This window comes from Protopterus annectens, chromosome 7.part1 (assembly GCF_019279795.1).
Source record: "Protopterus annectens isolate FY-2018-M chromosome 7.part1, PAN1.0, whole genome shotgun sequence".
Lineage (NCBI taxonomy): Eukaryota > Metazoa > Chordata > Ceratodontiformes > Protopteridae > Protopterus > Protopterus annectens.
In genome coordinates, this window is record NC_056740.1 from 449,773,960 (window position 1) to 449,798,626 (window position 24,667).

General features: G+C 41.0%; 1 protein-coding gene across 1 annotated transcript in view; it reads right to left on the bottom strand.

The window, feature by feature from the left end:
• Nucleotides 1–1,769: 1,769 nt before the first annotated feature.
• The window catches only part of LOC122807822 (three prime repair exonuclease 2-like), a 191,037-nt gene continuing 168,139 nt past the window's right edge, over nt 1,770–24,667 (bottom strand). The window contains exon 2 of the mRNA XM_044078912.1: nt 1,770–3,035. Coding sequence (XP_043934847.1) covers nt 2,195–3,019 — 825 coding nt within the window. The 5' untranslated portion in view covers nt 3,020–3,035 and the 3' untranslated portion in view covers nt 1,770–2,194. The remainder of the gene's footprint in view (nt 3,036–24,667) is intronic.

The window sequence follows — 24,667 nt, forward strand, 5'->3', positions numbered from 1 at the left end:
CTAGATCAGTTACATTGCCTATATCTGGGTCTAGATCAGTTACATTGCTATATCTGGATCTAGATCAGGTACGTTGCCTATATCTGCGTCTAGATTAGTTACATTGCCTATATCTCAGTCTAGATCATTTACATTGCCTATATCTGGGTCTAGATCAGTTACATTGCCTATATATGGGTCTCGATCAGTTACATTGCCTATATCTGGGTCTAGATCAGTTACATTGCTATATCTGGGTCTAAATCAATTACATTGCTATATCTGGGTCTTGATCAGATGACTTGCCTATATCTGCAGAAATTAGTCTCATTATGATTCATTATCCTTAATTAACAATCAAACCACTGTGATAAAGCCTTTACTGTTTTTGAGGTTTGGTAATTAAAATATTTCCACAGTTTCCATTCGTGTTGTTTTTGAACATGGTGTTTTGCCGCATATTATGATAGTCTGAGAAGGGACCCTGTTTGCCTCCCTCATCTGAGATGTGGGTTAAAACAGTACCTGGCTTTGGAGCAGAGAACTAAAATTGTTCTTCTTACTGGAGCCATTTAAAATCTCAGGGAGAATCAGCTTTGTCAAAATTCTTGGCACTTCACACGGGTACTTCATTTATTAAACAGGAAATAGGCTTCTGTTTGTAGGGAAAGCACGTTGCATCTTTTGTGCATCTGACAAATGATAGTGCAGAGCCTTTCACCAGCAGAGAACTGGCTCTGAAGACTGAAAATTGTAAGTCACATGTATAGTTCTAGTCCATTTTCTTATGAACACTGACTTTGGAGCATTAATAATACATTTACATCTGTACAGTTTTGAGGGATTATATTTAAGGAATCTCCCTTGTCTGTTTCAGGTAATAGGATGGCTGCTGCGAATCCTATATAAAATAAACTGAAGCAGTTTGTGTTGCATTTGCCACAGTATTGCAGTGTAATATTTAAGTAGGCAGCATGAGTTCTCCAGCTGTTTAGTGTATCTCATAATGAGAGTCCCTGTCAAAACCTTCACCCTGCAGATGTGTAGAAGCATGATTACAGAAAAGTTCAAATGATGTTGCAAAGTACCATAAAGGAAAAGCGATATATTGTGTGATAGCCTATGTGGTGTACATGTGATATACTGTATGATACACTGTGTGATACACTATGTAACAGCCTGTGTGATATACTGTGTGATATACTGTGTGATACACTGTGTGATATACTGTGTGACAGCCTATGTGATGTACTGTGTGATATACTGTATGATACACTGTGTGATATACTACATAACAGCCTGCATGATATACTGTGTGATATACTATGTAACAGCCTACGTGATATACTGTGTGATATACTGTGTGACAGCCTATGTGATATACTGAGTGATATAGTATGTGACAGCCTGTGCAATATACAGTGTGACAGCCTATGTGATGTACTGAGTGATATACTGTATGGTACACTGTGCAATATACTACATAACAGCCTGCGTGATATACTGAGTGATACACTGTTTGATATACTGAGTGATACACTGTGTGATATACTGCGTGACAGCCTATGTGATGTACTGAGTGATATACTGTATGATAACATATTTTAACTTTGTCTTTGTGTACCGGCATGCACACCTGTGTTTGTGTACATGTCTGAATACACATATATATGTATGCATGTGTGTGTGTCAGTGTATATTTGTGTGTATATAGCTGTGCCTGTGTGCATCGAGTGTGTGTGTGCATGTGTGCATGTGTGTGTGTGCATGTGTGTGTGTGTGTGTGTGTGTGTGTGTGTGTGTGTGTGTGTGTGTGTGTGTGTGTAAACACTATGGCTGTATTATGGTGCTCATTTTTGTTACAGGCAGCAAACATGACTGAAGTATGTTGGAGATGTTGAAAATATGAGATTCTTTCCAAGTTTCAGAATTTGCCATATTCTGTAAAAGTAATGTTATTTTCTTCATTTGTTGCATCTTTTAATTCTGTTCCTCTCAGATTTTTTTCTCATCATAACCTCCTCTATCACCAGTGTATAATTGTTGCCCCTCCTAGGTCACCACCCCCCACATCCACCGATGCCCGAGACAAGCACTGCACTTCAGATCAGAGATTGTCAATAGAATACAAAATCCTCTCCTCCCCACTCTTCGCATGTTAGCATCTGTCATTCTTGCACAAGCTGCTTGGGTCCCGTGTTTACTGATGTTACATCTAAACTGATGCCTTATGTGAGGAAGTGCAGAGTGAAACCTGTGGACTATCAGAAAAACTCTCTTTCCCTTTATTGCCCTCATCATTGTTGCGAAATCTCCCAGGGCACCCAGAGGGCTGTGATTCTGAGATGGTGTACATGGGTGTGATGTCACAGAAAAGGGTGCTGTGCTCATCAATCCACTCCGTGAGATCAGCTGCTTTCTTCATAAAAATCATAATTAATGTGACCACATCTCCATCTGCAGAATGAGCATTATCTGCGTGCTTCTGATAAAAATGGAAGAAGAGGTCAGAAAGGCTGTAACCTCCAGATATTTGGCCTCTGGTAACTTTATCTAGAGCCTTCATTCCTGTTAAGCTATCTGTACAATAAACACCATCCAAGATATTGCAGCCAATGGAGGACATCTCTACCTTCAGAAGTGGAAAGTCATAATTGTATCCATTATGAGCGACCATGCAGACAGGCTGCTCTTGACGCTCAATGAAGGACTTTAGTAACTGTGCAACGTCACTGCTGAATTGCTTCTTTTTACTTCCCTGTAAAATGTTGTTAGTTAGACCTGTGATCTTGCTGACATTTGGTGTGATGAGTTTGTTTGGATCAATGCAGATGCACAATTTGTCCACCACTCGTGGGAAACATGGCTGTTTAGATGGAATGCCATCAGTGTATTCAATATTTTCTAAACAATACCTGTTCACAGCAATTAGACAAATTTCTGTTATTTTGGGTTGGTCTCCAGGTAAGCCAGTAGATTCCAAGTCAATAAATATGTATGTTGCAAAGTGCTTTTTAGAAGTATCTGAAACCACTTCCATTGCTTGTGTTAGAGCCCTGGTATGAGGGGAAGGAAAAAGATTTATTAGCAAATACTGTGACAGTAGGAAAATGTAATAATACAAGTAAAATAGTAATAGACTCAATAACAAAAGTCAAAGTAACATATATAAAGATGAACTAATAACAACAATTTGAATGTCACTCTACCTCCTGAGTAAATACAGAAGTATGGCCTGGTCATCAAATGCTTCTTGTCAGCAAAGCTTGCTGTTCAGATCAAAACCCATAATAGAGGCAGAGCTATAAATTTAACATAATACAATGCACCACAGTGGGGATATCATGCAACAATAGGGACACCACTGTCATCACACCCGAGCTTTTCAGAGAGGTATGGTAGATACATGCAGAAGTGCTCCCAGCAGATACAATCCAGGAGTAAAGTTTAAGTAACACATTAAGTATATGTTTTCATTTCAGTAACAACTTTTTAAAACAAATATCTAGTGATTTCCCCTACAATACACAGTTTACCATTGTCTGGGCACATTTAGGACTGGTATAACTAAAGCTATGCCATGACATATATACCAACCTTTGAAAGCATATTGTACAAGCTCAGGAATTATGCATTTCCTTGTGCATCTTTTTCTAGGGAGAAGAGATGTGACCAGGTAACAATTTTTTTTAATTTGTAAAGTCTCACTAAAAACTATGCGAGAAAAGTTTACAAGAAAGAGGGAAAAAGGGGTTTCAGTCAGGCAGCTAATTCAAACATGACACTAAATTAAATTTAATGACAGTAAAATATAAGCTCAAACCCAAGAGAAGGGAGAGGTACTACCCTTAATTAACTACCCTTAATTAACATGAGACTGACCAGCTTCAGGACCCTCATTATCATCAGTAAAACAATGTCTTGAAGCAAAATATCCAAAGCCTGGCTGCCCTTGCCATGTGTCCCTTACGTTAAGACACTTAATGTTTCCTAGGATATGAAATCGTAACAAGTTCCAAACACTCTAAACACCCGAGGGGGAGTAAAGTGATTCTTCTATCTAGTGACTGACTTTATGGCTGAGGTTAAAATACCTCAAAACAGGCAAGCCTGAGTTTAGAACTTCACTAGAATAGGAACCCCGCAGCAGTCACGTACCATATCCCCTCGCCCAAATACACTGACATGTGACACTTGCACTACTGCCAATATTTGTAAGTTGCATAATACAGAATGATTTCCTTACTACCTTGACCACATGATGTATAAAGGCAAGGTTATTGTCTACCTATGTTCTCAAATCCCCTACCACAGGGTCTACTACTGTTGGGGTGTATTACCATTTTGGTACTTTTCAGGGACAGCCATTTTTACAAAGGATACTATTCTGCATTTCTTGGCATTGAGTTTTAGACTGTGAATCTGCCACCAGTTATTAGTCCATGTCAGGCCTTCCTGGAGGGTATTTGTGTCACTGGGGATTCTATCACTGCACCTAGACTGTAATTATCTGGTCAGCCAGAGGCCCTTGACATTGGCCTTGACTTCAGAAAAGTAAATGCCAAAAAGGAGAGGCCCTAGCACTGTGCTCTAAGGGACTCCACTAGTGACTGCCCTCTTTGTGGTGGTAGATTCCCCTATTGTATCTTCTTGGGTCCTATGTGTGAGCCAGCTGGCTATCCAGTGGGTGCCATAGGGGTTTATACCTAATTTCATGAATTTGTCTACAATGCCCGAGTGGAGTATTGTGTTAAATACTTTGGCTAACTCAAAGTAGGTAATATGCACAATTTTGCCCTTGTCTGTTGCTTTAGTGGCGTTCTTTAAGAAGTCTACCAGGTTGAGTAGGCATGACCTGCCCTTGACAAAACTAAACTGGATTAGAAGCAGTGTATGAAAGTTTCTTATGTCATCATTTATCAACTCCATGATAATTCTTTACAAGGCTTTGGATATGAAACTAGTCAGACTTATAGCTTTGTAGTAACCAGGATCCATACATGGCCCACACTTGTGTTCATAGGTTCATAGGTTGGTACTAGGCTATTGGCCCTAGGGCCTATATAAGCCTAGCCAAAAAGGTACCCTGGCTTTCACCACCCAAGAAAATTATTTTCCTGTGCCCCTGTCGAGCAGAGCCATAGAAGTGATCCCCGGGATAAATTTCCTAGTTCCCATCCAATCATCAAGATTTTTCTTGAAGAGTGCTAATGAGAAGCTTTGCTTGATATAGATAGGTAGCTTGTTTCAGAGTATGGGAAGTCTCTGGGACAGGAATCTATCCCTCCAGCATGTTCTGTTTATTATGGTGACAAGGTTTAGGTCCCTAGAACATGTAGCTCTGAGGGATTGGGATTTATTTAAGTGGAGCATGTCCAGCAGCTCTGGGTTTGACATAACTTTCTATGTTAGGCAGAGATCACCTCTGAGTAGGCGATATGCATTGGAATAAAGCTGGAGTTTTTTGAGATGGTCTGCATAGCGCATCTGTTTGAGGCCAGTAATTCTCTCTGTGAGGTATTTCTGCAGCCTTTCCAGTTGTTGTAGATGTGTTGTGAGGTACATACCAAAAGGGGAGTTGTACTCTATAATGGGTCTAATGAGTGATGAGTAGAGAGGAACAATGACCTCTTTTTTCCTGGATGAGAAACCTTTTGTGATGAGGTGTGCCATGTAGAAGGATTTCCTGACTACTGTGGTGATGTGATTATCAAAGCAGAGACTACTGTCCATCTGTGTCCCAAGGTCTCTTATCATACTTTCAGTGTTAAGTAGACTACCACCTATGTGGTAGTTCATGGATACAGAGTTTTTACCAAAGGGGATGACAACGCACTTTTTTGGCATTGAGCTTGAGGCCATGGCTTTGACACCAGGCATCTGTCTCAGTGAGGCCCTTTTGTGGGATGTCCACATTGTTAGGAGTTTCGATTATGGCTCCTAGTTTGCAGTCATCTGCAAACTTCATTAGCCAAAGACCTTCTGTGTTAGCCTGTACTTCAGAGAAGTAGATACCAAACAGGAGAGGACCCAGGACTGAACCCTGTGGTACTCCACTTGTCACTGGTCTGAAGTCGGATTTGGAGTCTGCTACTTTCACAGTGTGTGTTCTGTCAGTGAGCCATTTGGCAACCCACCTTGTGACATAGGGATTTATACCTAGTTTAGTGAGTTTATCTATAATTCCAGAGTGGGGGATGGTGTTGAAAGCCTTGGCGAGATCTAGACAGACTGTGTGAACCACCTTACCCTCATCTACGGCTTTGGTGACTGCTTCAAGTCTATCAGGTTTAGGAGATATGATCTGCCTTTTACAAAGTCGAACTGGGTGGGGTCCAGATTTTGGAGATTACCAATGTCTTTGTTTATAAGTTCCATGATGATACGTTCCACGGCCTTGCAGACCAGGCTCATCAGGCTAATGGGGCGGTAGTTTCCGGGGTCCATGGTGGCTCACCCTTTGTGGAGTGGGATAACTGTCGCTGTGCACCATTCAGTGGGCACAAGGCCTGAGGTGAGGCTATGATTGAACATAGTACTTAGGTAGGGTGCCAGTTCGTTCTGTGGTTCTTGTAGAATGCAGCCTGGGATGTTGTCAGGTCCCATGGATGCTGTGCTCTTGGCTTTGGAGAGTGTGGTTTTTACCTGTGCAGCTGTGATTATAGGAACTTTGCATTCTTCCGTTATAAAGATGTGCCCTTTAGGGGGTGAGAGGGGGGTAAAGTTAGCACTGAACCTATCTACCAGGATGTTGGCAATATCAGTTGGTTCTGTGTATTTAGTGCCTTTGTGCTGTAACTCAGAGCAGATCTGAGTGTTGCCATTGAGATTCTTGACATAGCTATAGAATACTTTGTGGTTGTCTTTAGAATCAGTGGTGATTTTGTTTTCATAACTAGCTTTGGAGGATTTTATGAGGGATCTCAGCTTCTTACTGAGTCTGACCAGGGAGTTCCTCCAATCATGGGATTTTACTCTTTTTTGCAACAGTTTCATCTGTTGTAGAGTTTGTTTATGGCAGGGGACCACCAGATTGGCTTCCTTTTTTTGGAGGTTAGCATCTTGGTTCTGTTAGGGATAGCATGATCCATGCACTTGTGTAAGTGCTTATAAAGTGCATTTGTGTAGGATTCAACAGTCATACCTCAATTGTCCATCTGCATGGGTGTCGTGAAGTTTGCCACTTCTATCTTAAATAGCATGAAGTTGGCTTTGGAGAAATTTTTTACAGTGGTTTCCCTAATTGGGGGGGTGGGGGCGGGATGTGGATGTCTAGGCTGATTAGCTTCTGGTCGGATCTGACCAACAAGGAATTGACCTCTGGTGTGGAACACTGGTCACCCATGTTGGTAATGACCATAACTATACCATAAATAACAAGACTGCAAGTTAAAAATATCCATGTCCAGCATTTGAGGATGCTGGTTTTTATTTAGTGGGTAATATTTGATTGATCATGTATAAAAGTTTTTTATTTTTAACTTGCAGTCTTGTTATTTATGGTATAGTCCCTTTAAATGTTAATTAGTTTTAACATGTGTTTGTAAAGGGAGATGTATATATGGGTGTGGTGTTGTTTGCTCTGTTTGTCTGAAGAAGTTCGGCTATCAGTTGAATGAAAAGCTTTGTGGAAATAAATTGTTGCTTAACAAGTTTGACTTCAGTTCGGCTCTTGCCTGGAGTTCCTTTGGAGATTTCTTGGTGTGTGTTCCAGTGTGCCTTGTGGATTTAATAATAATCATATCTGACATAAAAATAGCCTCACAAGCTAAGGACAATCATAAAGCTTTCTTCAATTATGTCTGGAACCTTAAAGGCAACACCCAACAATGTTCTGAGCTAATGGTGAATGGGGCCACCTATATAGAGCCAGAAACTATAAGAAATCTGCTGATTGATAAAAGTAGCACCAGTTTTACCTCCTATCAGTATCACTACCAGTTACATCTCAGGATATAACTCCCAGGATATACCCCAAACATTTATTCATCAATAATCACTGGGGCTGGACCTCAAGGCACTCTCTAAGGCTAATAACACTGCTTTGATAAGCCATTATAATATCTCAGGATGCCTCCTGAATAGCATGAAAGATGACCTGTCAAGCTTGCTAGAATCTCTATTTAAACATCACCTCCAGGCAGGATTCCTGCCAAATGAATTGAGAACTCTAATGGTTATCCATCTACATAAGGGTTGGCCTTCTATAAATCTGACTAGTCTCGTATGCAAGATGTGGAAAGAATTATCATGGATCTGATAGCAATGATGTTGGAAACCTACAGACATTGGATCCTGTCCATTTTAGTTTTTCCAAAGGCAGGATATAACTACTTAACCTAACAGATTTCTTGGAGAAGGTCACTAAAGTTACGAATGAGGGCAAAACACTTCGCAGTGCCTAACTTGACCTGGCCAAGGCATGCAATACAATACCTCACTCAAGAATTGTAGATAAACTTACAAATGTATGCATAAACCCCTGTGTTACTAGATGGATTGCCAGATGTACCACTGATAGGATGTAAGAAGTTAGGATAGGGGAATCCATCTCCACAAAGAGGCCAGTAACTAGTGGAGTCCCATAGGGGTTAGTGCTGGGACCTCTCCTTGGTGACATCGATTTCTCTAAAGTTAAGGCAAACTTCAAGGGCCTCTGGCTGACAATGTATGCAGATGATTACAAACTAGGTGTGATCATTTAATCTCCTAAAGACACAGATATCCTTCAAGAGGTCCTGATGCAAGAAACAACTGGTGTTAGAGCCATGGACTAAAACTCAATGCAAAAAATGCATAATTGTTCCTTTTGGAATGTTGTCCACCCATGGAAATTACCACATTTATAATACACCCCAAAAAGTAGAATAAGTGGTCAGGGATCTGGGAACACATGTTGACAGTAACTTGACCTTTGACCAGCACATGACTACTGTGGTGAGAAAATCATTAAATGTTGCACAACTTATTAGTCAGGGCATAGCATCCAGGTCCAAAGAGGTCATTGTACCATTGTACTCGGCTCTCATCAGACCAGTCATCTAGCACAATGTACCCTTCAGCATGTACTTCAGAGGTGTGGGGGATGTTCCCCCACATGGGAGATGCTTGCCACACTGCAAAAAACTTACCCCCTCCCATGTACACCAAAAAGTTATTTTGCCCATTTTTTTTTGATTGGCACTCAGTTATAGAGTTGTGGATCGATCCACAGGAGTCTGTGTATAGATGGTAGAGAAAACGTCCTTAACAGTACCTGTATGGTTAGTGTATATTTTACTGAAGATGAATTAATACCCTTAATCAAAGGATTAAAAAAAAATGTATTTTTGCTTCTAACAACTTTTCATTGTATCAATTATATGTATTTTATTCTATTGTTGGTACTCTGCATCCTTTGTCTTACTATTATGTATCTGTTTTATTCTTTTATTTTATTTGATTTTATTTTTTCTGTATTATTCTGGAGCTTTTCTCCCCAGGACTCCATTGAAAACGGGTTCTTCGTGGCCTAATGGACTATCCTGGCAAACAAACTGGAAATAAATAAAATAAATAAATAATCAGTAAGGTAAACAGAGCTTAGAGGAGCTTAAAAACGATTTAACTACTACCCTCTAGGACTTTGGATTCCCAAGCAAATGTTGCTATTCATACTTAAAGTCAGTAGATTTAGCATTTTGTGACAGCATTTTTTACCTCATGTTAGAAACACAGAACATTTTGACAGTGAGAAACAAGTTAATTTTCACTGACGCCATGATCTGTATCTCTTCTTCATCAGAAAGGGCAGAATGTGAAGAGGCAGATGAGGAAGGGTAAAGGTGAAGCTTTTTGTGAAGTTGGAAGAACTCGGCTTTGATTCAAAAGTGAGCCATGAGCAACTATTCCAACATAATCTATGAATACTGGGAACGGGCTAACAAAGCTGGAAAGGGATCTGACTAGGATGGATTATGTCACAAATGGGAGAGCAATCAATGTGGTCAACTGAATCAAGTTATTACGTGAGTGGAGTGTCTTTAGTCTCTAAAAAGGAACATCCTGTGATAACGGTTGGTGGTGTTTTCTTTCTTCTGAAAGCCCATCATGAAATGATAAGTTATGATCCCTAAGGCAGTTAGAGAGGGTGATGAGGTCAGTGTGTCTGTGAAGGATTTTGGTAAATAAGATGTCCAGTAAGGTATCACTCTTATGATGAAGGTTAGGTGCGTTGGGGGAGGAAACTAGCTGAGTGAGGTAGAAAAGCAAGGCAGGACTGTAGAGAGATGTGGGCCATGTTAGCTTTGATTAAAACCATGAAGCAGGTAAAAGATTAATAATCAAGCTACTCTGGGGGGTAAATCTAAGTCTGGCAAATAACTAAAGCAAGTGAGAACTTAGGTGGCATCACTTAAGATGAGCAACACGAAAACCCCATTTTTGTGTAAAATCATTGATTACATTAGAGTGACTGAACTTGCATGTGTCGTTTGCCCCGAAGCATGAAGATGTTAATCATTTAACGTGGCAGTGAGCAGGAAAATGGGCAGACATTAGTAAATGATGAGTTGAAACTAGTGAGTGACTCTTGTGAATATGTTCTAGTGACCCTAGACGTAGTGAGTCTTTTTACGAAGATACCCAATGAGACAGGGATATTGTACATGCAGAAGTTTTTACATTCACACTCCTCTTACACTGATAGTATGGTTGATATGTTGTGTCTTTTTATGGAAACTATCCTGACTAACAACGTATTTATGTTTGGAGAAGAGATGTTCTTGCAAAAAGATGGCGTAGCTATGGGCACTCCTTGTGCCAATAGCTACGCCAACATTATAATGGCACAATGGGAGGTGGAATTCCTCTTTCATACTAATGGGTTTAAAGAGAAGGTTAGCTGCTATAAGAGGTTTGTGGATGACCTCTTTTTTATATGGCATGGTGATGTTGAACATTTGTTATTGTTTGTCGAGGAAATTAATAATTCTACTGATTTCTTGGAGTTCACATTATGTTACTCCCTGGACTCTGTTTCTTTCCTAGATGTTAATATCACTAGATTACCCTCTGGGTTGATTAATACTTCCATTCACAGGAAGTCATGCTATAGGAATACTCTGTTACACCGTCAGAGTATGCATCCTAAGTATGTTTTTGATAACATTTTGAAAAGTCAATTAATGAGAGCATCTAGACTGAATCCTAGCACTGAAGGGTATATTGAGGAGATAGGTCGGCTTAGAACTATGTTCCTTGATAGAGGATATAGTGACAGAGTGTTTGAGTATGTCTTAAACGATGTCCATCATCTCAGAAATACAGTGGCTAAACCCTATTTCTCTGAACAATCTGACAATGAGGTTAGTAATGATAGGCTAGTAGCAGAAGTTGTGAGAGCCCCTCTATTTTATACCAGAGATGCATTATGTATTAAGGATTCATTGATTAGGCATTGGGAGGTACTTAGGTTAGACGAACGGATTATTGAGTTGGTGGGTCCTGAACCCAAGATTGTTTATAAGAATAAATCCAATTTAAGGAATATGCTGTGTTATAAGATGTTAATGAGGAAAGAGGTCAAGCCTCGTGTCATTGGATATAATACGGTCCCCTGTGGTAAATGTAATCAATGCGTAGCCATTGATACTAATACTACCTTTGTACATCCCATCAGCAATTATATCTATAGGTTCAACACAGGCACGAATTGCACAAGCAAGAATGTGATATACTTAGCTAGATGTTCAGCATGCAATTCATATTACATAGGTAAAACCAACAGACCCTTGAGAGAACGAGTTAGGGAACACCTATATCACATTAGAATGGGCACAGAAACAAACGCACTAGCTAAGCATGTCAAGAGTGCTGGTCCGTCACACACATTTATGTTCTCTGTTATGCAAGAAGTATTTGAGAACCCTAGAGGGGGGGATTTGATTAATTATACCCTGGAATGTGAAATGAAATGGATTATCAGGTGTAAATCTGATAGATCACCCAGTCTGAATGAAAGGGTGAATATCAAACCTGTGCTCAGGAAGAAGAGATGTAGGAAACCCATGAACTGTTAGTGACTCATAAGAGGTACAGGTAGATTATTGCATGTGTTGTCCCAGTATTTATTTATTAATGCTCAGCGTCACTATCTATATATTTTTATATTTATAGTGCTTTTTATACATTCTTATTTACATATTAGTGGTTATGCGCAATCTGTGGACGTGTTTTATACTTATGTATGTGGTTCTTTATGTATTTTTAATACTGTAATGCAGTTAGACATGATTTAGTTGTCATGGTGTTTTTATGTTATAAAGCTAGCCACAATCATCAGCATAATATTCTATGTATTTAGATAGTTCAGTTTGATCTGTCTTCACATGCATACATGTATTTAATAGGAGATATATTTATATAGTATTGATAGGGTTTCTAGCTTTTTGTCAACTGCATATTTTTAATCCAATTTTTAATCCAATTTTTAGGGTCAGTATATTTTTAAAGGTATTATCTGGCTTATCCAATAGGATTTATAGGGAGACTATTTAATCAGCGCAGTTGCATTGTTTTTTGTACGTCTGAAGAAGCCAGTAGGTGAAAGCGCTAACGTGTTTGAATAAACTAGTTTTTATATGTACGAACGTTTGCAGTACTGTTCCTTGAATTACAGATTTGCATCTATTCTTAAAGAACTTCAGTTGTGGTGATTTTTGGACTTGATAGCACTTCTGCCTGGAACTCCACGTATACTTTTGGAAATAGACATTAGTAAATGATACCTGAACCAGATTTCTAAGAAGGAAAGAATGTGAAGAGAGTTAAGGGAAAGCCAGGTCTCTGCTACGGCAAGATTACTGTTCTGACAGCCATGATTTCATTCTTCAGTTTTTAGGCCTTTAGTTCATAGGTTCATAGGTGTGTACTAGGCTAATGGCCCTGGAGCCTTTACAAGCCTAGCCCCGAGGATTACCCTGGCATCATGCCAGCCGACTTTAGTTTCTAGTTCTTCTGTCAAGTAGAGCCATTGGAGTGATCCCCAGAGTGAATTTTCTATTTCCCATCCACTCATCAAGATTTCCCTTGAAGAGGACCAGTGAGGTGCTCTGTTTGACATGTATGGGAAATCTATTCCATAGCATGGGAAGTCTCTGTGTTATGAGCCTGTCCATCCAGCATGTTCTGTTGATTGTAGTAATGAGGTTGAGGTCTCTGGAGCGTGTGGTGCATAGGGATTGGGATTTCTTTAGATGTAGCATTTCTAACAGAGCTGGGTCAGACATGGCTTTATAAGTCAAGCAGAGATCACCTTTAAGTAGGTGATATGAGACAGAGAATAGGTGGAGTTTTTTGAGTCTGTCCATATAGGACAAGTGTTTAAGGCCTAGGATCCTCTTTGTGAGGTACTTTTGCAGCCTCTCCAGTTGTTGCAGTTGTCTAGTGAGGTACATGCCAAATGGGGCATTGTACTTGATGACTGGCCTAATGAGGGAAGAGTAGAGGGAGACAATGACCTCTTTCTTCCTGGATGCAAATTCTGTAGTAATGAGATGTGCCACATAGAAGGACTTTCTGACCACAGTGGCAGTGTGGTGGTCAAAAGAGAGGTTGCTATCAACCTGTGTTCCCAGATCTCTTATAACGCCTTCTGTGTTCAGTGGACTACCATCGATGTGGTAATTCATGGGATCTGGGTTTTTCCCAAAGGGGATGACAACATATTTTTAGGCATTGAGTTTAAGGCCATGGTTCTGACACCAGTTGTTGGTCTCAGTGAGGCCTTTCTGTAGGATGTCAACATCCCTTGGGGTGTTAATAATGGCTCCCAACTTGCAATCGTCTGTGAACTTTGCCAGCCAGAGTCCCTTCATGTTGGACTGGACTTCTGAGAAGTAGATACCAAACAGGAGGGGACCCAGGACCGATTCCTGTGGGACTCCACTCGTGACTGGTTGGCAGTCTGACATGGAGTCAGCTACTTTCACACTGTGGGTTCTATCTGTGAGCCAGTTTGCAACCCACCTAGTGATATAGGGGTTGGTGGGTAGCTTAGTGAGTTTTTCTATGATTCCTGAATAGGGAATGGTATCAAAGGCCTTGGCCATAACAAGGTAGGCTGTATAAATCACCTTGCCTTCAACCACAGCTCTGGTGACGGACTCAAAGAAGCCGACCAAGTTAAGGAGGCATGATCTACCCTTCACAAAACCAAACTGTGTGGGATCCAGAGTTTGGAGATTCCCTATATCCTTGTTTATTTGCCCAAGATGATGTGTTCCATAGCTTTGCATATCAGACCTGTCAGGCTAATGGGGTGATAGTTCCCAGGGTCTGTAGTCATTCCTCCTTTGTGAAGAGGGATGACTATAACAGTGTGCCATTCGGTAGGGATAAAGCCTGAGGTGATGATGTGATTGAACAGGGCGCACAGGTGAGGTGCCAGTTCACTCTGTAGTTCATGTAGAACACAGCCAGGGATATTGTCAGGTCCCATACAGGCTGTATTCTTGGCCTTGGACAGTGCTGTTTTAACCTGTACAGCAGTAATACTGGGTGCTTGGCAATCTACTGGTATTGTGATTGGCCTTTGAGGGGGGGGAGTTGGCACTGAATCTGTCGGCCAGTATATTGGTGATATCTATTGGCTTGGTATAGGAGGTACCATTGTGCAGTAGCTCAGAGCAAATCTAGGTATTGCCGTGGAGGTTCTTTACATAACTACAGAAGGCCTTGTGGTTGTCTTTACTATCTATTGAAATTCCGTTTTCAAAGCTAGCTTTAGAGGATTTAATGAGGGATCTCAACTTTTTGTTGTGGCTGATAAGGGAGTTTTTCCAGTCCTGGGACTTCACCTTATTCCGCATCAATTTCTTCCTTCTGTTGTAGAGTTTGTTTACAGCAGGAGACCACTAGATTGGCTTCCTTTTTTTGAGGAGAGTATCTTGGTTCTATTCAGTATGGCAAGATCCATGCATTTGTGTACGTGTTCGTACAGTGCATTGCTGTATGATTCAGCGGTCATGAACTATTTTCCATTTGCATGGGTGCCGTGAAGTTAGCCACCTCTGTTCTTAGGATGGAGAAGCAGAAGCCTGCAAATGGGGTGGGGTGGGAGAGATCTGGCAAGTTTGTAAAGATATGAGTTGATTGCAGGGCTAGGATGGAAGTAGAAAAGTCCAAAAGTTTAGAAACAGTCAAGTAAATGGACCAAGAAGTTGGGAGGGGAAAGGGTCCAGGTTTACATTCAGTATTTTCTGAACTTAAAAGCTCAAGCTGGAGAATCAGCCAAGCAATAGTATTAATAAGAAATATTCAATTAGGTTCATAGGTTCATACTAGGCTATCTGCCCTAGGGCATTTATAAGCCTAGCCAGAATGTGTTTGGCTTTCGCCACCCATTCTAAATTTATTTTGCTATGCCCTTTTTCGAAGTTAGTATACTGTGCCTCTGTCTAACAGTGACACAGAAGTGATACCCGGGGTAAACCTACGATCTCCCATCCACTCATCAAGATTCCTCTTGAAGAGAGTCAATGAGGGACTCTGCCTAACCTGGACTGGGATTTTATTCCAGAGTGAGGGTAGCCTCTGGGTTATGAATCTGTCCCTCCAGCATGTCCTATTTATTTCAGTGCTGAGGTTCAAGTCTCTCGAGCGTAGCTCGATGAGATTTGGATTTTCTGAGGTGCAGCATGTCCATTAATTCCGGGTTGGACATGGCTTTATACGTCAGGCACAGATCGCCTCTGAACAGGCAGTATGCCACTGAGTAGAGCTGGAGTTTCTTTAACCGGGCAGTATATGGCATCTGTTTGAGCCCTTTGATCCTCTTGGTGAGGTACTTTTGGGGTCTTTCCAGTTGCTGCAGGTGTCTGGTAAGGTACATCCCAAAAGGGGCATTGTACTCAATTATGGGCCTGATGAGGGATAAGTAAAGAGGCACGATGACGTCCCCTGATCTAGATGTGAATCCCTTCATGATTAGGTGGGCTATATAAAATGTTTTTCTAACCACTTTGGCCACGTGGTTGTCAAATGAGAGATTGCTATCAACTTGGGTCCCCAGGTCCCTAATTACTTCTTCTGTACTTAATGGATTACTACCTATGTGGTAATTTGTGAGCACTTTGTTTTTGCCAAAGGGGATGACTATACACTTTTTGGCATTTAGCTTGAGGCCATGGCTCTGGCACCAGTTGTCTGTTTCTATGAGGCCCTTTTGGAGGATGCTTGTGTCGGCTGGAGAGTCGATTATGGCGCCCAGTTTGCAGTTATCTGTGAACTTGGTCAGCCACAGTCCTGCTGTGTTGGCCTGTACCTCTGAGAAATATATACCGAACAAGAGAGGTCCCAGGACTGAGCCTTGTGGGACACCACTTGTAACTGGTTTGGAGTCTGACATGGCTCCAGCAATTCTAACCATGTGGGTTCTGTCCTTGAGCCAGTTTGCAATTCATCTAGTGACATAGGGGTTTATATTTAAGCTGGTGAGCTTATCTATAATGCCCAAGTGGGGTATTGTATCGAAGGCTTTTGCGAGGTCCAGGTAGGCTGTGTGGACCACCTTCCCCTCGTCAATGGCCTTGGTGACTGTTTCAAAGAAATCAACCAGGTTTAAGAGGCAGGATCTGCCCTTAACAAAGCTGAACTGGGTAGGATCCAGTGTTTGTAGGTCCTCAATATCTTTATTTATGAGGTCCATGATGATCCTTTCCATAGCTTTGCAGACCAAGCTAGTCAGGCTTATGGGGCGATAGTTTCCAGGATCTGTTGAGGCACCACCTTTATGGAGAGGGACCACTGTTGCTGTATGCCACTCTTTGGGCACATATCCTGTAGTAAGGCTGAGATTGAACAGTAGTTTTATGTTTGAGTTTAGCTCTTCTTGGAGTTCATGTAGGACGCAGCCTGGGACACCGTCTGGTCCCATTGATGCTGTGTTTTTTGCTTTGGAGAGGGCGTTTCTTACCTGAGCATCTGAGATGTCAGGGGGGCAGCACTCTGCTGGGATAGATATTTGCCCTTTTGGTGGGGGGGGGGAAGAAGTTGTTTGCGCTGAACCTGTCAGCTAGGATGTTGGCAATGTCTGTGGGTTCGGTGTATTTTTTGTCATTTTGGACTAATTCTGAGCATATCTGGGAATTACCACCCAGGTTCCTAACATAACTAAAGAAAGCCTTGTGATTATCCTTAGTGTCCTGTGCAATTTTTCTCTCGAAGCTGGTCTTAGACAATTTTATGTGTGCCCGTAGTTTTTTGCTAATGCTGATCAGTGATGCCTTCCCTTTTTGGGATTTTGCTCTATCATTTAGTAGCTTCCTCCTTCTATTGTATAGTTTGTTTATGGCTGGTGTCCACCAGACAGGACATCTGCCTTTGGAGGATTGGGTCTTGGTTTTATTTGGGATCGCATGATCCATGCATTCCTGAAGGTGTTCATAGAATGCGTTTATAAAGGATTCTGCGGTCTGGGCCATATTTTCCACAGGCCGGGGCTTTGAAGGATTCCACCTCAGTTTTGAGGAGTGTGAAATTTGCTTTAGAGAGATTTTCACTGTGATTTTCTGGGCAGGGGGTGGGGTCGGGATGTGAATATCCAGTGAGATTAGTTTATGGTCTGATCTTACCAGTGAGGGATACACTTCTGGTCTGGAGCATAGAGTCCACATGTTGGTGATGATCAGGTCCAGTATGTTTTCCCCTCTTGTTGGAGTGGTAACAAGTTGTTCCATAGCATTTGAGTTTATAAATTCTAGGAACCTTTGGGCTAGGGTGTTGGAGCTAGAGTAATGCTCCCAGTCTATGTTTGGGTAATTGAAGTCGCCCAATATAATGGTGTTTGGAGAGACCTTCATATTTTCCAGTGTTGTCAGGAAGGTCAAGTGGGGTTCCTGGGTTTGGGAGGGTGGTCTGTAGCAGGCTATAAACTGGAAGGCAGTTTTACCCACTGTTAGTTGCACATGGATAGTCTCTGATGCTTCGTGCTTTGCCACCAACCTGGAGGTGTGGGTATCTTTGATGAATATCGATACTCCCCCTTCTTTTGTGGTTCGGTCCAAGTTTTGGGGCCGAAAAGCATGGTATGAGGTATAACCTGGTAGTGCTGGGGTGCTCTCGGGAGCCCTGAATCAGGTTTCTGTTACTGCACAGATATCGATGTTCTCCATGCTAAGGAGAGTTTTGAGTGCATGCATCTTGAGGTTTAGACTTCTGGCATTGGGTAGCATTACTCTTAGTTTCTTATCCCTTGTGATACCTATGTAGGTGGGTTTGTCTTTTGAGCCTTGCCTAAAAAAGGCACTATGGGGGTAGCAAGAGCCTTTGCCAATATCCGAAAGCCCAGGGGTGACAGGTGCAAGCCGTCCCTAGCGAAGCATCGTGGCTTGTCGAGCATATCATCCCAAGCTGACAGGCATTGGATCCCCTTTGAATGGCACCAGTACTTAAGCCAATTGTTGAAATTGATCATCTTGTCTTCATATTGTGGCATCATTCTTGGTGAGGGTAAGATTCTACTCAAGGTCAGGGTCATACCGGCCTGGACTACATGCTCAGAGAGCTCCTTTATGTCTCTTTTCATGTAGTCCAGGGAGGTACGTCTCAGGTCATTCACACCAGCATGGACAATGACTGAGTCATATTTGTACTTGCCTTGGAGTGACCTGAGTGCTTGTGTTATGTGGTGGATCCTAGCGCCCGACAGGCTGCTCACTGTGACCCTCTCCTTGTTCAGCCTGGTGAGCGGGATGTCAGTGTGCCTGACGATAGAGTCACCTATTACAAGTGTATCAGGTGTGTTGTTTAGTCTTAAGGGCTGTGACTGTTCGGCACACTGGGTTTGTGAGATATGTGTTGCACGTGTTTTGTTTTGGGGTAGCGGTTGCTTGGGTGTCTGCTTTGGAGGTCTCTGCTGCTTCAGCAGATCTTTATTTAGAACCTCCGAGTATGTTTTTGTGTGATTATGTGTTTAGTTTGCTGTCGTGGTAGGTCTATGTCAGACTGGAATTGTAGTGAGTGTGGTTTCCTTCTCCTCCTGACTGGTTATGCCAGTACTGAGTTATACTGATATACTGAATTATAAATCACTCATTCATTTGAGAAGATACAAATTATATGCCTTATAGTTAGCTAAATATGAATATGGACAGGGCTTGTAACAAACATCTCTTGTCCAAACCTAAGTCGGAAGAAGGCAAAGGATTTAGGCAGAAGAGGTAATATACAGAAATTAGAATGTGAAGAGACAGATGAGGAAGGCTATGACAAGTTCATTCTGGTGCTTATTTCCAAAGCACTTTACAAAACCAGAATATGAAACAATGTTATTATGATATGAAATCCAATTTCAACAACAAAAAATTAAGTAATACATTTGCGTTTGCTAAACTGACTAGGCTAAAAGCAATATTACAATAATGGAAGGTAAAACAATGCATTCCAAACATTGCTGTTAAAATAATATTAATAATGCTAATCTTCTTGAATATTAATTGTTTAAAGATAACAACAAAAGCCAAGTCAACCATGACTTCCACCAACAAACAAACATATTTTACAAACAAATCCAAAGTTATTATATCTATGGGTTCCACAATATCCTCCAAGGCCAATGAACTATGGCTGCTTCAACATTCTGAAATGTATTGATCAAATCCAGACAATATCTCCTCTGCTAGTAATAAGACAATGAAACCTAGAACCAAGGAAATATAGTTTTCCAACCTTAAAAGGGACACTCTACCAATTCTAAATAGAATCATTTGCCTCGGACTAAAACATAAATGTTGACAAACCGCCTTGTTAACATCCTCCCATTTTGTGACATGACAGTCAGTCCCTGCCCACATATGATTTTAGGTATCTTATTCCCACTGCAGGTTTGTTTTCCCTGTGTAAACTACATGACCGTTGCGCTAGTTTCTACGTATTTTAGTAGAGGACTGTAGCTGTTAGATACTAGACTTTTATTTTAATATTTTTTTAATAATGTATACAGGTACTAAATGTTTGTGCTGTTGCAATGTGTTAGTGCAGCCCACGTAAGTGCTTTAGGGTAGCCATTAAAAGAGCCAAGACTCCAAATCTACACCTGCTGCTAACTCAGAGCATACCCAAAATATTAAGGAGAGAAAGTAATGCCGATCTGCAGGGACAGTTCTTCTGTCTGGCGAAAGCATACAATAAGGTGGGGCAACTGCTCAAATATAGAGACAGATTTTAAATATTGCTCTTATAAGTTTAGAAAGTTGCTAGAATACAACATTTGTGTTAGTGTGCATTTTTCTGAAGGATATGAAATCTGAAACTCAAATATATGTTATTATTTAGTGAGTTCAGTCCTCTGTGATTTGCCAGAAAAATCACAAAATTTATGAGGAACGGACCAAAAATATGAAGCAAACATATGGAATTCTGTGAAAATCTGGACAGTGGAAAGGTATGAGCAACAGTCTCAGGCACAAAGTGTTGGAGGATGCGATCAGTCAATACCGATCACTCATTAATGTAATACTGGCTTTTAAAAGCCAGAATTGCATTTGCAGTCAAACATCTGAGCTGTAGCGCTCTGTGTGTGGTCTAAATTGTAGCAACTGTTTGCTACAACTTCCTGCAGTTTAAAAGTAAAAACAAAACTTTTTTTTAAACTAAAATATGAGCATTGTAGCTCTCTGTGAAGGTAGGTATAAACTATAGCAACTGTTTGCTACGATGCCTGCAGAATAAAACTGCTGGCACTTACTTTTCAGTACAGCCATCATGAAGAGTGGTCTAGGAATGTGAATATCAGCACTGAACTTTGTGTGTGTGTGTGTGTGTGTGTGTGTGTGTGTGTGTGCGTGCTCGTGCGCAAGCATGTATGCGTGTGTGCATGTGTATATATGTGTGCGTGCCTCTATATATATATATATATTTCACAATCTCAAATTACTGACTGCTCGAAATTTAGTAACTCGAGATTGTAAAGTCGAAAACCCATAAGTGCGAATCTGCATAAGCACAAATTCAAATATCTTGAATTTGCGCTTATGCATGTCAGCTACGGGACGGGAAGTGTGTGAGTCGGGATGTTTTACGGAAGTGAAGGTAAGTGAGTGTATGTAAGTGTTTTGTAAGTTGTGCGTGTGGGTTAGGGTAGGGAGGTGGGAGTATGAGTGTGAGTGTTGGATGTGTGTGTGTGTGTGTGTGTGTGTGTGTGTGTGTGTGTGTGTGTGTGTGTGTGTGTGTGTGTGTGTGTGTGTGTGTGTGTCAGTGTGTGTGTATGTGTGTGTGCGAGGCAGTTTAAAATTATTTTGTGTATTAGTGTGATCTCGGAGTTAGAATATATAAGTATGGGGGTGTGGGGGTGCAGGGGGGCTTGCCTCCCAGCATGCATGTAGTGTAGGGCTTGTAGGTTATGTGATGTGATGTGGGTTGTATGGTGTGCGTGTTGTGCGGTGTATGTGTTCTGTATGTTCAGGTTTTTTGTTTTCGTGTTTGTGGGCTTTGGGATTTTTGTTGGTTCGACTTTACAGTTTCGAGTTACTGAATTTTCGAGCATTCAGTAATTCGAGATTGTGAAGGGGAACCATATACATATATATATATATATATATATATATATATGTGTGTGTGTGTGTGTGTGTGTGTGTGTGTGTGTGTGTGTGCTAAAAGATGAGTGGTCTGAGGTACAGCTAAGGGCCACTGTAGATTCACCCACTTACAGCTGAGGAAATTGCTAGCCTGCTGTGGTCTCAAAGGCTGTTTGCTTAGCTTTTTCTTTTTGTGACTGGAAGAAAGACTGACTGTGGGACTTCAAGTTTGTTCCATGTTCAAGATGAAAACAAGCAGCAAAAGCTTAAGTCTTTAAAATGCACTTTTTCCACACCAAAAACAAAGTAAAAAGCACTTAAAAATGTTAACCATTTGAAAAGTCTGGACCCAGCCGAGCAAGTCCTGAAAATTGGAGACTGAATGGCCAAAAGAACAGACGTATATTAAGTCAGAGATGCCATTTCTCAGTATATTCCCTTTTCTCTGAGGTATGGCAAGCTTGGACTTGGTATATATAAGTTCATGGATTTGGGTGCTGCAGTGAGACTTGCCTCCCCCCCCCCACTGCAAAAATAAGTTTTAAGGGAAAGAGTGATTTTTGAAATTTGCTCTTCTCCTGTTTTCAGTCTCTCTGTTTTTTCAGCTTGTTGGCGTTCAGCATTTAAAGTGCTGACATTTCAATAGATAGGTCTTTAAAACCTTGCCAGACTCACAAACTAAAATAAACACATTTTTTTCCACATAAAAATGGGTTTTAGTTACAGTAAGTTAAAACACAAACTCATAACGTTAAGATAATTTTTCTGAACAGGGCTGTATTAATAAACAGTTTTCTTAAATGGAGGATTTTTCTCCCCAAAGGAAACTTATCTGTCCAGCAAAGAAACAGCACAAGCTGATCATTGATTCTCGTAAGTCTCTGAAGAGCTCGCTGTTCAGTGGCAGGAAACCTCTGAAGGGCTTGGTGCCCAAACCTCTCTTTTTACTCAACTCAGTTGAATCTGACTGATGGTTTGGGCTCATAGAAGGTACCCTGAAGCTTTGGAAGCTGGCCATCTCTTATATCCTCTGCAAGATATCACCCATACAGCTAAGGCTACTGCAGCAGTGATCGATATGGTGAACATAAATGTATTCTTTAACTTTCAGGATTTTAAACTGTCAAGTTCATATATTGAAGTTTTTTCTTGTCTTTTTGGAATGTGGATAAGTTTATGGCTAACCTTCCTTCTTCTGTGTTAAAGAATTCATTAAATGCTTCTGTGATCTCCATCTCTCCAGTGACTAAGGATATTTTAAATTGTACTTATGATGCTGTGATTCTTCCTCCAGATATACTGCATCAAGATCACTTTTGAGGAAATTTGCTTGGCTTCACTCTCAAAATGTTCCTGATGTTTAATCTGAGATTTTACATTCTCAGAAATAAAGACACTTCTGTTTGGTGTATTTGGTCTCTGTGCAGCAGAGGTACTTATGGCAAAACTAATTCTCGGGCTAACTCAGATTTTTCTACCCTCCTTTTTCACAGCAAATAATATTTTTCCTACTATTCAGTTCCGTTTTCTAACAAACAATTTTAAGTATTAGTCATAAGATTTTAGAAATGGGAAAGAGGCTCATTAAAGAAGGGAAATGCCTCTGAAAGTAAAGAGCATTCCTCTCAGTCAGCATAATTACCTGCTCTGTTCAGCTCCCCCAACCCTGGACACCTTCTGTTTCCAACACCCCCCCATCCTCCTTGCTAGAATCAGATTGTCTCAGAGAGTTGGGTTCTGAAGGCAATCCAAAGGTGATTTAATACTTCAGTGGGAACCCCCCATCCTTCCAATTGGAATCCCCCTTGCCAGTGAACCAGACTTATCTGTTAATTCCCATTATACACAGAATGCTGTCTCAAGAGGTCATATGCTTTCAAACTTCCAAGCAAAGGTTATTATTCAATAACTGTTCTGGTTTTTAAACCAGAAGGACCCTTGGGACCAGTGCCAGATCTTTCTGGTCTAAACCATTTTGTTTAGGCTTTGAAGTTCAAAATGTTGTCATTTCACTATCTTGTACCACTATTCCCTCTACTACGTTTCGTGGTGAAGCTGCAACTAAAAAAACACCTATCATCACATTCGTATTGCCACGCATTTCACAATAATAGCAGTAATTCATAATAGTAGTAAAGCCTTATATGATGTTACTGTAGCCCATGATAGTGCCATTCTGTATTGTGGCCAATTTCTCTTCACTTTGTTCAGAGCATATGAAGTGGTTCTCCTTCTAAGTTTGGTGTAGTGGGTGTTGCTGCTGCTTGGATGTCAGAAACATGCAGACAGGGACTCATATGTCTGTAAACCCATCTGATCATTTGCTCATAACTGAATGTGAGTTTAGCAACACAGCTGTTGCACCATTTGCTCACTTCATAGGAAACAGATAAAGCAAGTGCTTGTCATGGAGCACGTAGGTAAGGGAAGAGAAATGGGGTGGTTATAGGTCTAGGCAGGGGAACAGTGAGTGCTGTGTAGACTACAGTGTTATGGAGTGGGACATGGATTTTAGGGAGCAATATAAATGTTAGGGTTATGGAGGGGACAGGGATTTTACCTTTTATGGAACAATGGGGACTTTAGGGTTGGGGTGGGGATTTTAGGTTTAGGGAGAGGAAAGGGAATTTTAGATTTAGGCAGTGATAAGAAGATTAGGGCTAGGGAGGGGGTGAGAATTTTAGGTTTAATGAGCCACAGTAAGCAGGAGGTGTAAGGGAATTTAGGTTTAGGGAGTGATCTGGAATGGAAGGGGAAGTGGAATGTAGGTATAAGAAACAACTGAGGCTTTAGGGTTAGGGAGGTGGGGCAGGGATTTTAGAATTAGGGATATTCATTTATGACATGCTCTATGATGGAGATAATTGTTATTTATGAGTGTGTGTACTTGCTCATCTTTTTATTTGTAAACAGGTTTTGCAAACAACTGTAATAAACATCATTTTTGTTCTGTAACAAGTTTGTGCCTGAAAAAAAGGGAAAGTGGCCTACAATTCTAACGTGGTAAATACCTATATAAGTGCTAGCGCACTGTGTCTTGTGTGTGCATGTATGTGTCATATCTTTCAACTTTTACCTCCAGAGTTGGGGCAAAAATAATTAGGGAAAAGCCTCCATATTAGATATGCTTAGTA